At 38.6% G+C, this 14,422-nt stretch overlaps 1 protein-coding gene across 8 annotated transcripts in view; it reads right to left on the bottom strand.

Annotated features, from left to right (window-relative positions):
- OPCML (opioid binding protein/cell adhesion molecule like) overlaps positions 1 to 14,422 on the bottom strand; it is a 1,169,771-nt gene that overhangs the window by 113,394 nt on the left and 1,041,955 nt on the right. For all 8 annotated transcript variants that reach the window (XM_010362032.2, XM_030918788.1, XM_010362033.2 and 5 more), the window contains one exon: positions 5,451 to 5,576. In XM_010362032.2, coding sequence (XP_010360334.1) covers positions 5,451 to 5,576 — 126 coding nt within the window. The remainder of the gene's footprint in view (positions 1 to 5,450; positions 5,577 to 14,422) is intronic.

Here is a 14,422-nt window from a genome sequence, read left to right as displayed (position 1 = left end):
ATTTTTAAAAGACACAAGATGTTAAACAGTATTGATGGTATTTAAGGGTCGTATTCCTAGTCATCGCAGTCCCCAAATGCCAAGATACAAACAATCTATACATATAATCTTGATGTTACAATATAAAGATGAAGCTAAATGGAATTCACAAGACAAAAATAAACAGAATAGAACATAATTCATGTTTTAAATGCTTTCAGTACAAATAACTTGAGTACATGCATAAAAGAGTCAGCTTTGGTTACCTGGAAAATTCACTTATATGAAATAACTTGCTCCCTGAGATATTACTGTATCTGAGTAGACTGTATCAGCAACTCACTCATGGGTGAAGTGTTGTCATCTTAAAATCTCAGGGGAGGGGAGACAGGAAGGAAGACTTTGTTATTATTTCCCAAACATCTGGCCTTTCCAAATATGTCATGGCAGCGGAGGCAGGTGTGCGAGGCATCGCAGTGGATTACTATGGCATTGCAAGAGGGGATGACTACCCTCCTTAGAACACAACAGGCTCTAGGGTCTGCTTCTGCCACTCCCATCCCTGCAACTTTTTCACATTACTCATGTGCCTAGAAGAGCCTGCCAGTGATGCTGGCCCAGCTTCCCTTCTCTTGTCCTTCAGGAATGGGAAAGGAAATAATTCTTGAAGCCCAGCTGATTCACAGTGTATTCCAATCCACTTCGCTTGCCTGTTTTGGGACCTGACTTTTTCCTTTGGAAAATTTTTTGAGGCAGCAGCCTGTGTTATACAGAATGATAATTCCAACATTATTCTACTTCCTGGGCCATGGGTGACTAAGTACAGATTTCCATATATGTAAAGGCTGCTACACAAGTGCCATACCCTCTAGCAGATCTATATAAATATTTTTAGTAAGCCATTGCCTGCTATTGAAAAAATTAAGTATAGATTTTTATATCTAAAGATTAAGAATGAATACACAGGCAAAAGCTCAGCAGTTTGCACAGAAACAGCAAAACCCCAAAGGGACGTTTGCATAGTGTTTTCCGTTATGTTCACAACATTTATTCATGATCCTGGTAACATCCAGCTTTCCTCAAAAGTGAGGCACGTGTCCTCAGAAAATGCCCAGGTTCTGGAAATCTGGTACACTTTCAATACTGCCAAGGAGACGAGAGGTAGACAGGGCTCCCGCAGCTTACTCAGTCTAGAGAGTAGAAAAGCTGGTAAGTCTTCAGATCCACCTTTGGAAACTTGGGGATGTTTCAAAACTTTTACCCTACTTTGGTAAGAAGGATATGTATTTGGTTTGTTTGTTTTTGTGAAACAAATACACCTGAAAAGTTACTTCAAAGGGGCTCCCCAGAAACGTCAATGATGGGAGTATTTACACCACCAACATGAGCAAAGGTTACCCAGGCTCCTCTCACTCCCTTGCCTCCTCCCACTCCAATCACTTTAATCACTTACCAGTGCAGTTTCACTACCTGAAACCTTCACTCTTCAACCATTATCATCTTAGGTAGAGATTGCATTTCTGTATTTTGAGCTGTATTTTTTCCTTCATTATATCTGTCTACTTTTTATATTTCAGAGATTCCTCATAGCTTCGGATCCATCAAAGCTTATTATTATTTTTCTCTAATGTGATAATGGATTTATTTATTCATTTATTTTTACCTCTTTTCTACAATTGTAAGGGGTCAACAGCATGTACTCATATTGCCATCTTAAACTGTAAGTGTGATTGTTACTATTTTTAATTTTAATAATCTGCTTATTAATGAAGGCTGACCTACTCGTCCCTGTTTATAGATCCCCAAATTTAAATCATATATTTCAAATATTGCATTAGCTAACTCCTCCACCACAATCCTACTGGAATTTCAAAGAAAATATCATTGCAACCTTTATTTCTTATTCTTCCATGCTAAATCAACCAACAAATTTTTCGAAAAAATGCTGTTTGATGTTCCAGTTTTATTGAATGTACTTCTAATCTTTTAAAACAACTCCCTGATTGCAAGTCAGAGGGAGCATCCTTCTAAAAATAAATATTGGTAGCCACCCTGCAGATGCAAATTTTAAACTTACAAATACTTCATATTCCAGAGCTTTTCTTTTTTTTTTTTTTTTTATTATACTTTAAGTTCTGGGGAACATGTGCAGAACGTGCGGTTTTGTTACACAGGTATACACGTGCTATGGTGGTGTGCTGCACCCATCAACCTGTCACCTACATTAGGTATAAAATTGAAGTGCTACAGAGAAGATTAGCATGGCCCCTGTGCTTTTCAAACCGGGAAACAGTTTTTTGGAGTTCAAATGCTTAAATATCATTGAGAGAGGGAAGCGGAAAGACAACAGTGAAAATGAAAGACAGCAAAGTTAAGGCCAAGCCTATGAGAAAACAAAGGCAACTTCCAAGTAGAGCACGGCCTGTGAGATTTGAAGAAGAGAGGGGTCACTTAAATTTAGGATTTTCCAGTGAGGCTAAATTGCAGCTATTACATTCTACAAACGATCGCGAATATGAATGAATCCCCCTTATTTTAAAAGGGAAATCTTACCAGTGTACCATTATAAAGAATTGCTTCAGAACATTTACATAAAGTCAAAATGCCTTTTAAATGATTTCCAAGCTTAGAGAACTGTGTGTTTAGGATCAAATAACTACATTCTGGGATTTCAAGCATTTATATAAGACATTTGATTTTACCACATATATACAAGTTGATCTGATGGTTAGACACAGTTTTGTATATAATATAAATCCAAAATTATCTCTAACTTTAGGCAAAATTATCATGGAACCCATGTCTTTGGGGACATTATTGCTGTGTTTATATTAAGTTTGAGTTTTGCGATATCCCTTACATATACTTTAATACTCTCATTAATTTTACTTTACGATATAGAGACATTCTAGGTTTTAATAGCTGAGGTCTTTATACCAAGAGTATTAGGCTAATTTATTAGCATTATCTTTCCCTATAACAAGGCAGGAGCAAAAATATGTGTTCTCAGTCCACAAAGAGAAAAGCAGCAAAAGCTTGAATGATACTCCTAGTAGAAGATCCAGTCTCTTATTTGATAAGTGCAATGACATAATTAATGTTTCAAATTAGGAAAAATATTCAGATCATTATTGTCTACATTTCTGTATATTTATATTTCAAATTTAATTGAAATCTAATTACCAACAATAAAATACACTTATTTTTTACAGTTTTATTAGTTTTGACTAATTTTGACACCAACATAACCTTCAAGATACAGAACTTTTCCAACATCCCCCACAATTTCTTGTGGCCCTTTGCAGTCACTTCTCCCCAAATCCCTACCCTAAGGAACCACTGACTTGACTTCTGCCATTCCAGATTAGTTTTGCCTATTATAGGATTTCATGCAAACAAATTCATACAGCATGTGTTTTTTAATTTTTAGCTTATCTTCCTCAGCACGCCATTTTTGAGATACATCCATTTTGTTATGTGCATCAGTGGTCTGTTCCTTTTAATTGCTCAGTAGCAATCTGTTGTTAGAATATTCCACAATTAATCTATTTGCCTGTCAATGGTTATTTGGGTTATTCATAGTTTACAGCTATTATTAATGAAACTGCTAAAAACATTTGTGTACAATATACATTTGTGAGCATATGCTTTCATTTATCTCAAATAAATGCCTAGGAGTGGAATTGCTGGTGCGTATGCTAAGTGTATGTTTAACTTTAAAACAAAAAATGTGAAACTGTTTCCCATTGTGCTTATATGTTTTTACAGTTGCAGAGTTAATATATAAAGCTTCAGCTGATCCACATCCTCACCAACACTCGATATTATCAGCCTTTTAAATTTTAGTCTTCCTAGGGATTATACAATGGTATCTCATTTTGGTTTAATTTTAATTTATACGATGAAGATGTTAGTCATATTTTTGCGTACTTATTTGCCATTCACATACTATATCTTCTTTTGGAATTGTCCAAATTTTTTGTTCACTTTGAGGTGGAGTGTCAGAATTGTGTTGGAAGAATTATTCATATACACTAGATGTAAATTTTTTGTCAAATATATGCACAGTAAATGTTTTTATCCAGTCTGTGACTCCACTGAAGGTTTTTAATTTTGATGAAGGCTGTGAAGAGTTAAGTTACAACCCTATGAAAATGATACCTTGAATTCCTAACCCCTGATACCTCAGAATGTGACCTTATTTAGAAATAGGGTCTTTATAGAGGTAATCAAGTTAAAATGAAGTTACTGGTGTGGACCCTGATATATTTTGGCTTATATCCTTAAAAGGAACAACTTTGGACACAGATGCATCCAGGAAGAAGGGCCATATGAAGATGAAGGCAGAGATCAGGGTAATAGATTTACAAGTCAAGCAACGCCAGTGATTACCAGCAAACTATCAGCATCTAGGGGAAGGACATGGAATGAATTCTCCCTCAAGCTCTTGAAAGGAACCAACCCTGCTGATGCCTTGATCTCAGAAATGTGAGGAAATACATTTCTGTTATTTAAATCACACAATTTTGGGTATTTCGGTATTAACATGAATTTATCACTTTTGTTCTGTCATGGTTAGGGCATTTCTTGTCCTGGCAAATCTTTGTCTTTCTCAATATTACTAAGATTTACTCTTACACTTTCTTGTAGATCCATATTACTTTTGAATGTTACGTAGGCATACTCCACACATTTTTCCTATTTACTTCGTTTCATGTTTGCATTTTTAACACCTGAGGAAGCTCTTGCTTCTTGTATAATTCCTAGAATTAATCACAGCTTTTAGTAGCAGTGTAAATATTTCAAGTGGCTCTGTGCCCATCTCTTCAAGTTTGGCTTGGGACACGTTTTATTTCCAAAAGGACAAGCCCCACTGTCCTTCTGGTTCCTTTGCTATTAAGTGGGAAATGGTTTTAACCAATGTTTTCATACCAATTATTGACTGCTCAGCACAGTCATGCCCAAATGCACTTAACCATTTCCATCATCCTTCTTCCACTCAAGGTGAACTATTTATGGACAGGTCAGACATGTGTGGCTCTGGATAAATTTCCTAAAAGTGCTGAAGCAAGGAGAGCCTTTTTCTCCTGGACACACAACAATGCCAAACTTCTCCATGGCCACACTAATACCCTTGTGCTCTACTTCCAGGAAGAACAAACCACCAACTGACCTACCTCTACTTTCAGAAATTCACATCTTCATTGGAGTTATTCTTACATCCTTTGTTCTTCATGGTTTGGAAGGCAGAAGCCATCTAAGGCCATAAAAATGACTGAGACCATAATTTAGCAAATTTCCTCATGAATCCTTCTTTTGAAATGAAAAAGCCAGCAATTGGTGCATACTGTCTGCTTGATTTTGTATGACCAGACTACAAAACGTTTTCTGATTCCTGAAGCTCTGTTGTGCATAAGAGCCAAGACTTTAACATACTACCTCTGAAAATGTCCTCCAGGTCAGCATCTTACCCTTGACTGACAGGTGTCTCCATGTCACAGTTGGCTCTGGTCTGCCAATAGCAAGACACAGCAGGGTCACGCTGCTTCCCTCGTTCACAGTGATGTCTGAGGAGATATTCATGATCTGAGGAGGAACTGGAAGGAAACAGGATAGAAGAAATACCTGAGAATAATTCTTTGCACTTAAAAGGAGGTGTTAGCCTACAAATTTTGTATAGCATGTTTTTATAATAAATATTGTTCACAATAATAAATTTCAAGTTGCTTGATTCGCCAAAGATAGGGCCATAAACGTTTGCCTTGTACTTATGGTAGAAGGAGCTCTATATTATACCTTGGCGATAGCAGGAGGCAGATGTGGGAACACTGGTGGGAAGCAGAGGACCTGAGAGAGGGTGTGACTGTTGATTAAAAGGTGAAATCAAAAATATTCACAAAGCCTTCCAAGAGCTCCTGTTTATCCCATGTTTATTGTGTTTAGTGGAATCAGTGGCGTAAGCTGATAACCATGAGGGACCACTGTCCTCAGCCTCAAGCCTTCCCCAATACTGCACTCAAAATGCTGATAAGGCTGAGTTAGTTACTATTTTCCGAGCATTGCAGACCCTTTTAAAATCTTTGACCTTGAACAGGTTGTTCCATCCTGGAATTATTTTGTTTCTCACTTATTTTAACCTGAAAATCCCTCACCATCCCTTAAAACACATCCTTTAAAACTCAGTGTAATTCTCTGACTCTCTTGATAGAGTTAGAAAATCCTGGATCCAACCAGCAATGCATGTGTGTCCTTACTGCTACTGCAACCATGAGATTGTACTCCAAATTGTATTTTTTAAGTGGCATCATAGCCTAGTGGTTAGGAGCAGGGTTCTGGATTCAGATAGACCAATGTTTCAATCAGCTTAATTCTTCACCTGCTACATGACCGTTAGCAAGGTGACCTGCCTTTGTCCTCTTTGAGCTTTATTTTTCTCACTCATGAAATGTGGATGCTAGTAGTAGCTAAACTCACAACACAGTGAGTTTAGGTGAAATAATGGCTTAGCAGAGTGACTGATATAAAGTAAGCACTCAATAAATGTTAGCTCCTAAGATGACGATGACGGCGATCATGATGATGTCAGGAAAAACACATTTCACAAACAACAGTTTTCCTTTCATGAGCCAGGACCATGCCCATGTACCCATAGCACTACAAAGCCTAAAATGACACCTGGTCTTACTCTCTCACCTCCAGGCCTTGATTCTCTTCAACTCAAAGGTCAGTATTAGAAAACGCCTAGATTCCTTCTCACCTCTTATTTATCACCACCACTGTCCTGGTTGTTTCTCACCAATTTTCACAGAGATAATTGCAGTAGCCTCCCACCAGGAACCTTCCACCTGACCTCTTTCCGTTTTGGGGTCCCACCAATCTATTCCCTACACAGAGCCAGAGCAATTTTTCCAAGTAATCATGGAATCAAACTGCTCTCCTCCTTACTCCTTTACCCCAGAATGGCCTACCACGTTTAACAAACAAACCCTTCTGCATGACCTGAGCTCTCTGGAGTCGAACCCCCAAACCCACCAACAAACCTCATCTCAGGCCCCGTTTCCTCTAACAAAGCACATGGCACACATTGGCCCCTTATCTTCTCCTGAATGTTCTAAAAGCATCAGCCCTCCCATAACTTTTCTTTTCCTTGACTGTCTTTTCTTGATTCCCTACCAACAGATATGACTCATCTTTCAAAGGGTACCCCAACATCCTCTCTCCTCTGCCATTTGCCCTAATCTCTCCCCACATCCTGAAAGCAGAAGCAGTCATCTCTTCTGCTGCATTTTGTTTAGACCTGTCCCAGGGAGGGCTTTGAACATGCTCTATGTATGGCAGTTTATTGTCTTCTGACTGTCTCTGCACCTAGAGAATGAAGAGCTGGAGGGCAAGTGTGGAATCAGACACATCTCTACTCCTCAGTGTAAATCACAGAGTCTAACAACGGTACATGTTTAATTTCTCTTTGAAAGAAAGATCCAAAACAGATTGAAAAGAAATCCCAAAACTAAGGGAGATAAAGCTTTGAATGGAAGATTTTAGATACTCAAACCTTTCTTTCCAATTTTCTTTCAGATCCTCAAATAAAAGGAAGATAACACAGAGTGTTATCCTCTCCTGCAGACATGCTGATTTATTTGTACTGCCAATTTAATTGTGAATTATTAATTACCAAACAGGTACAGTGCAAGTCAATTCCAAACAAACCTGAGCTGAGCTGATGGCAAAGGAGAATTATGGCAAATGCTGAATTCGTTGACTTTGCAGCTTGGAGTTTTATGCTGCTGAGACCTTACAGGTAAGTCTTTTCAAGGAGAAGCCATGAGTAACAAGTAGAACATTTGAGCTCTTAATCTACATTAGCAAATAAATAAAAATTGCCTATCTTACAAATCTGCCATATTTGGGATTATTTCTGCATTAGGATTTTGCCTGAAATTTCAGTGCACGTATTTTACCCAAATACATGCTGGGGAAAAAGAGTGTACATTTTAGCTACACTGCATTCTCATGAGAAAAATGTTCTATCTGTTTTTTTTTTTTTTTTTTTTTCCTATATTTTCTAGCTTGTTAAAAAATAGTTCTGGGCTTAGAAATGTCAATACTTTTTTCACTTCTGTAAAGCAACAACTCGAGTGCAACTTCCAAAATATTCTCAAAATAACGTCTGCTTCAGCTGGAACTGTTAGGTCATCTGAAGTTTTTTGTCTTAATTTTTTTTTCAGACCCTAAAGCCTCCCTAATAGTAAGTTACACACAGCTGGGGAAAGCACATTCACTGAATGGAGGCAGCTATGATGCCTCAGGATAGAACTCAGCACAGCCACCAACTCAGAACTGGTCTTTCCACAGACATCGTACCTCATCCGATAGTGTGAAGGATGCTGGATTAAGAGATATGTAAAACTCCATGGATGCTTAGCATGTCATCCTCATTGTTCAGGTGCTCAGTCTATGTTACCCATGAGGAAAGAGCTTCCTGAAGCAGGATCGCAAAGGCTAACCGAGACGTTCCTGCTAAGCTCAGGGAGTGTTGTGTGCCATCCTCTGTAGCTCCGTCATGTTCTCTGTCATTGTTTCCAAGGAGGAAAGGTAAGTACAGTTGTAGGGTGTGGATTGCTGACAGAAAAGGAAGTGCGGAGGATGAACTGGCAGAATGGAAGTTCTTTTTTCCTCTGAATTACAATATCCTTAGAAACTAACATTAATAAGCAACTTTGTTGTTTTCAAATTCCTTGTTTATTGAGATAAACAAGCTCCTTACAGATGGTGAGATAAATCAAATAAATATTCTCACCATTAATATTGAAGAAACTGAGGCATGAGGAGATAAATGGATCAAAATTATAGGGTCAGTAAACAAGAGTTCCTCTCACTGTATTATGATTCCTCTTTGTTTATTGTTGACCAGTTCCCCAAACAATATTTCCATCCACAAGCCTTCACGTGTTTGTGTACTCTGCTTCAAATGTCTTCTCAGAGCATCTTCCCTCACAGCACCTGCCATGATGAACAAAACCATCCCATTCAAGTCAGCGCCCCCTGCACACTGCAGGCCACAACAGGAGGAGCCTGTTTTCACTGTCCTTGTTTCCCCAGGGCCATGCATGCTGCTTGCCAAGGAAGGTATTCAATACTTTTTTTTTTTTTTTTTTTTTTTTTTTTTTGAGACGGAGTCTCGCTCTGTTGCCCAGGCTGGAGTGCAGTGGCCGGATCTCAGCTCACTGCAAGCTCCGCCTCCCGGGTTCACGCCATTCTCCTGCCTCAGCCTCCCGAGTAGCTGGGACTACAGGTGCCGCCACCACGCCCGGCTAGTTTTTTGTATTTTTAGTAGAGACGGGGTTTCACCGTGTTAGCCAGGATGGTCTTGATCTCCTGACCTCGTGATCCACCTGCCTCGGCTTCCCAAAGTGCTGGGATTACAGGCTTGAGCCACCGCGCCCGGCTGGTATTCAATACTTTTAATGTAAATTCAAATCTGAGTTGAATTCAGCAATATCACTACAACTCTACCCTTGTTTCCATGATGATTTTGTGAAGAAAGGAACACTTGGGGATAGCTTTTAAATGCTTCTCCATATTTTGGCAGGTGATCTTTGTTTAATTTTTAGACGAGTATCTGTAGCAAATGAATCTATACATATTGCTACTGCTTGTAAATATACATATAAACATAAAGAAATGAATAATAACCTTACCTGAAATGCCCAAATTACTCAAAGGAAATGGTAGGACCCACAGAGTTTAACTAAAGGATAATAAATAGTACATGTGTCATCTGTGCAGATACTATTGAGCCTCCCCTGCTGGTGCCATAGGTATCTGCTTATCCTTTCACTGATGATGGTGTTTTACAATAGGGCCTTTGCATAGATTGTGCAGAGGGTTAAGTGCAGAACTACAGTAACTTCAAAATGGGGTCATTTTGGATAGATGATAGATGGGTAATAGCTAGGCAGAAGAAAGATCGATATAGATAGAAATATAGAGAGACACATGATATATTGACAGAAGTTGGGTAAGTATGTGGGTAGACAGAAAGAGATAGAGATAGATAGATAGATAGATAGATAGATAGATAGATAGATAGATAGACGGACAGATAGATAAACAGATAGATGACAGATAGACGGAGATAGAAATTCCATAGTTATCTTTTAAATATCTTGCTTCTGCCTAAAACGTCCCACATGTGCCCCCTGATAAAGATGGAAGGCCTAAAACTTCTTAACAGGATTTACAAAACCATTTGTTTTGCAGTCTGTCCAAAACATAACTTCTAGGTCCTTCTCTAAAGCCTCTCTCCAGAGCTCCATCACCCTCTCAACTTTGTACCTTTATACAAACAATTCCCTCTGCTTGGAAAACCCATTCCCACACCTATGCCATCTGATCCACCCACTCTCCAGTTCTTAACTCACATTCAGAGCTTATTTGTGATGCCTGAGTCACCCTTTCTCTCCCCAAGACATTCTTGTTTATGCCTTTATCATACCATTTATCTTTGCAACTGAGCTATCCCATGGACAGGATCTGTGCTAGGTACCCTCGTATTCCTATTATACACACAATGACTGACATGCAGTAACATCTTCTTTATCCCTATAAAAACATAATATATGAGTGCATGGGTTTCTAAATTCAGTATCTGATAATGTGTCAAGTGTTTCCCATCCTAGAGACTGACACTTGCTCTATCCTCTCCCTGAAATCCTCACCATCCTATTCTTCACGTGTGTAACTTTTTTTCTGCGCTCAGTTTTAATGTCACTTCCTTGGAGAAGTCTTTGCTAAGGATCCCAGTCCCCTGCCCCCAATATCTAATTCATGTCCTCTTGTTACACTCTCTCCTCAACCTCTACATTTTCTTGTATAATACATACAAAGTTTTGTGCTTTTATATCCATGTATATGACTATTTGTTTAACATCTCTCTGGCCCACTAAACTATCTACTTTATAAACCACTACACTCCCAGTAATTAGAACTATGCTTGCCACACAATATTTAATAGATGCTTAATAAAAACTTGCTACATAAATGACTACTCTGTATACTGTTTTATTCAAATGATTGTGTACTTGTGAGAGAGAACACTTGAGCTGGAAAAGGCTTTCCCAAAGATGAAACATGTCTTTCTGTAAAGTTAGTTGGGATTGAAATGTGGGATTTTGCACATATCAGCCCTACCCTGCATAAAGTTGATATGATGTGGGGGAAACGGCAGTGGGAGGCCAGGGCATATGCCTCTGGTTCTGAAGCCCAATAGACCTGCTTGGCATTGGACAACTCTTATTTCCTGAGCCTAAGCCCATGGCTCCTCCTCTGTACAATGGGGATGAAAACCTTGTCTCTTCAGGTTGTTGCAAGAACTAAATATAAATGTATTGAACACAGGAGCACACTGCCTGGAAATAAGGAAGTATCTGGTAAATGTTAGCTGTTGTTAGCCTTTGTACCCACTCATCATTGATATTGTTCACGCCATTTAGAATCAGAGGAATGGCTTAATCTCTGCCTAATTGCTCATTTTCTAAATCTTAGTTTCCAACTTTAAGTTGGGACTTATAACTAAATGAAGCTTACCTTGGAGATACACACACACACACACATATATATTTAAATACATTGTATGATATGTTATATATAATAATATAGTATAATAGATTGTATACTATATTTAATAATATAGTATAACTGCTATATATTTCACATGTACATAGAGTATATGTAGGGTATATATGTGCATAAACACTCTAGCTATCAGAGTAAAACGTGCATATTCAATGACTAACCATCAATTTCCTCCTCTTAAACTGAGCTATTGGGCCTAAGCAAATGCATATGGCAAATCTCACATGTGTATGAAGAAATTGCTTGGCTTTTAAAATATTATCTTTTAAGGGGTGTCTGTTTCTAGAAGGAACAGGGTACAGGACCTCAGCACCATGTCCTGCTCAGCCAGGACCCAGACCTCATCTCAGCTGAGAGGCAGAAGCAAAGTGGGCCTGGGACCAGATGCACAGGTGTCTGCTGCTGTTCCCTACCTCAGCCTTGCCCACACCCTTAGCAATGCAATAAGTAATGATACCTCATATGTGATGGGTATTTGGGGCTTTACTATCTAATTTGGTCTTGACAACAGCTTGGAGGTAGACAGGACAAGATACAGGAACTGAAGTGTGTCCATAAGGCAGGATGCTGGGACACAGTCTTCACCCTCAGGGCCAGACCCACTGAGAGGGGTTCAGGTCACCAGGACAGCACTGGCCTTGGGGTCACATAGCTTCAGACTCTGGTTGTGGCCTTACTTCAACTGGATGCCTGAGTGCAGGTGAGTTGTGAATCTTGCCAGTTTCCTCTCCCAGGAGGAGTGCTCATGACACCTGCTTATGGATGGGGTGAAGGTATGGGTAAAACTCTAAGCTCAATCCTTGGCCAAAAGCAGGTGCGTATTGAAGGCTGCTTCCTCATTCTGTCCACACTGTCAAGAATTCCCACATTGTCAAGAACTCTCTGGGAATTTTTTAAAATTGCAGATTATTAGATCTGAATCAGAACAGGGAGTAACAGTGTCAGAAAGTCCTCACTGTGAATTTGGCATGCAGCCAAGATTAGGAGTCATTGCTACACCGCTGCAAGGGGCATCCGTTCTGTCTGGTCCCCTCCCAGTCACCCAGAGCTGCCCAGCTTCCATGACATCCCTCAGCCTCCTGTCCTTCTAGGGCCTGCTGCCCATTACAGATGGCTCCACAAGGTAACTGCAAAGGCAGCCTTTCCCTCCATCTCAACTCTGCCCTGTCTCTGTCCAGTCACAATAATTAGTTGTCTAGTCTTAATTGTTTTATTTAAGACTGTATGTCAGAGTTAGGAAAAGAAATCTTGGGATTTGGAGTCATAGGGGCTAAGGTTTGAATACAATCTTTTTCCAAATATTTTCTATGTGATTTTTTTAAAAAATTACCTAAGCCATTAAGTTTCAGCTTCCTCTACTGTGAAATGGGCATAAAAATATTTGCATCACAGAGATATGGAGATTAGATTAGTGATAATTATTTCAAAATGGCTTAAATAGCTATTATTATTGTTTTTACTTCATTGTTGTTATTATTATCAGGGAATAACAAAATATTAAAAGACCATGTAAAAGCTAATATAAATGTGAAATACTTTTCATTACCATTTTAAACACTCAAGGCTAATTTATAAAAATAATACAGAAAAAGACTTTTAAAGATCTAATGTTTTATCCTTATGGAGTTACCTTTTTGCATTTTAATAGAAATGTTTATTTCTTAAACCAGAGTCAAATTGGGAATTATGGCATTTATCTGGGCTAGGTTGTGTGATATTCTGTATACTCAAATAGTATACTATTTTGCAAAAAGCACTGCATGAAGTGTAAGAAGGAGCAGATTCTGAACATTTTCCTTCTGTAGCTCTGTGACCTTTTGCTAATCATTTAATGTATCTGGCTAGAGCTGTATGTGCACTTGTGTGCTTGCATGTTTGTGTGTGTGCATTGTTGTTAATTTGTTTTGGTTAGTTTTAGAATGGAGGCATTGGATTGCAAATCCCCAGGTCTGTTCTGGTCTAAAACCCTGGGAGCTGATGATCTTTCAGGAACAAGTTGGGTCTATCAGTGAGCTCCTCCTGGGAACAGAGTAATACCACCACCAGCAGCAACAACAAAATCGTTTATGTTTATTTCTTGAAGCCTAGCATCAAGTGCTGTTATACACATTGCTTTCTTTAATTCCCAACACATTCTTAGGAAATATGCACCATTAAAAATCAGCATAAGGATAGGCATATACATCAATGGAATAGAATGGAGAATCCAAAAATATATCCACATTTTATGGTCAGTTCATTTCCAACAAGGTGCCAAGTCAATTCAATGAGGAATGAATAGTGTTTTCAATGAATGGTACTGAGACCAATGGCTATCCCCTTGCAAGAGAGTGAAGTTAGACCCCTACTTCATACCATATACAAAAATCAACTCAAAACATTAATAGATCAAAGACCTAAATGTAAGGGCTAAAACTTAGAAGAAAACACAAGAAAAACTACGTAGCCTTTGATTAGGTGATGAATTCTTAGATATACCACAAGAAGCACAAGCAACAGCAGAAAACATAGATAAACTGGACTTCATTCAAATTAAAAGTGTTTGTGCTTCAAAAAGACACCGTCAAGCAAGTGAAAAGAAAATCCACAAAATAAGAGAAAGTACTTGAAAATCATATATCTAACAAGGGACTACTGTCAAAATAAGTAAAAGCAATAACATGTCAAATAATCCAATTAAAAAATGAACAAAGGAGTTGCATAAATAATTCTCCAAAGAAGATATACTAATGGCCAATATGCACATGAGAAGATGTTTAGCACCATTATTTACCAGAAAAAAATGTATATGAAAACCACTATGAGATAT

This window comes from Rhinopithecus roxellana, chromosome 15, assembly GCF_007565055.1.
Source record: "Rhinopithecus roxellana isolate Shanxi Qingling chromosome 15, ASM756505v1, whole genome shotgun sequence".
NCBI classification, from domain to species: domain Eukaryota; kingdom Metazoa; phylum Chordata; class Mammalia; order Primates; family Cercopithecidae; genus Rhinopithecus; species Rhinopithecus roxellana.
Note: the sequence above shows the minus strand (reverse complement) of the source record. Positions and strands in the feature narration are given on the sequence as shown.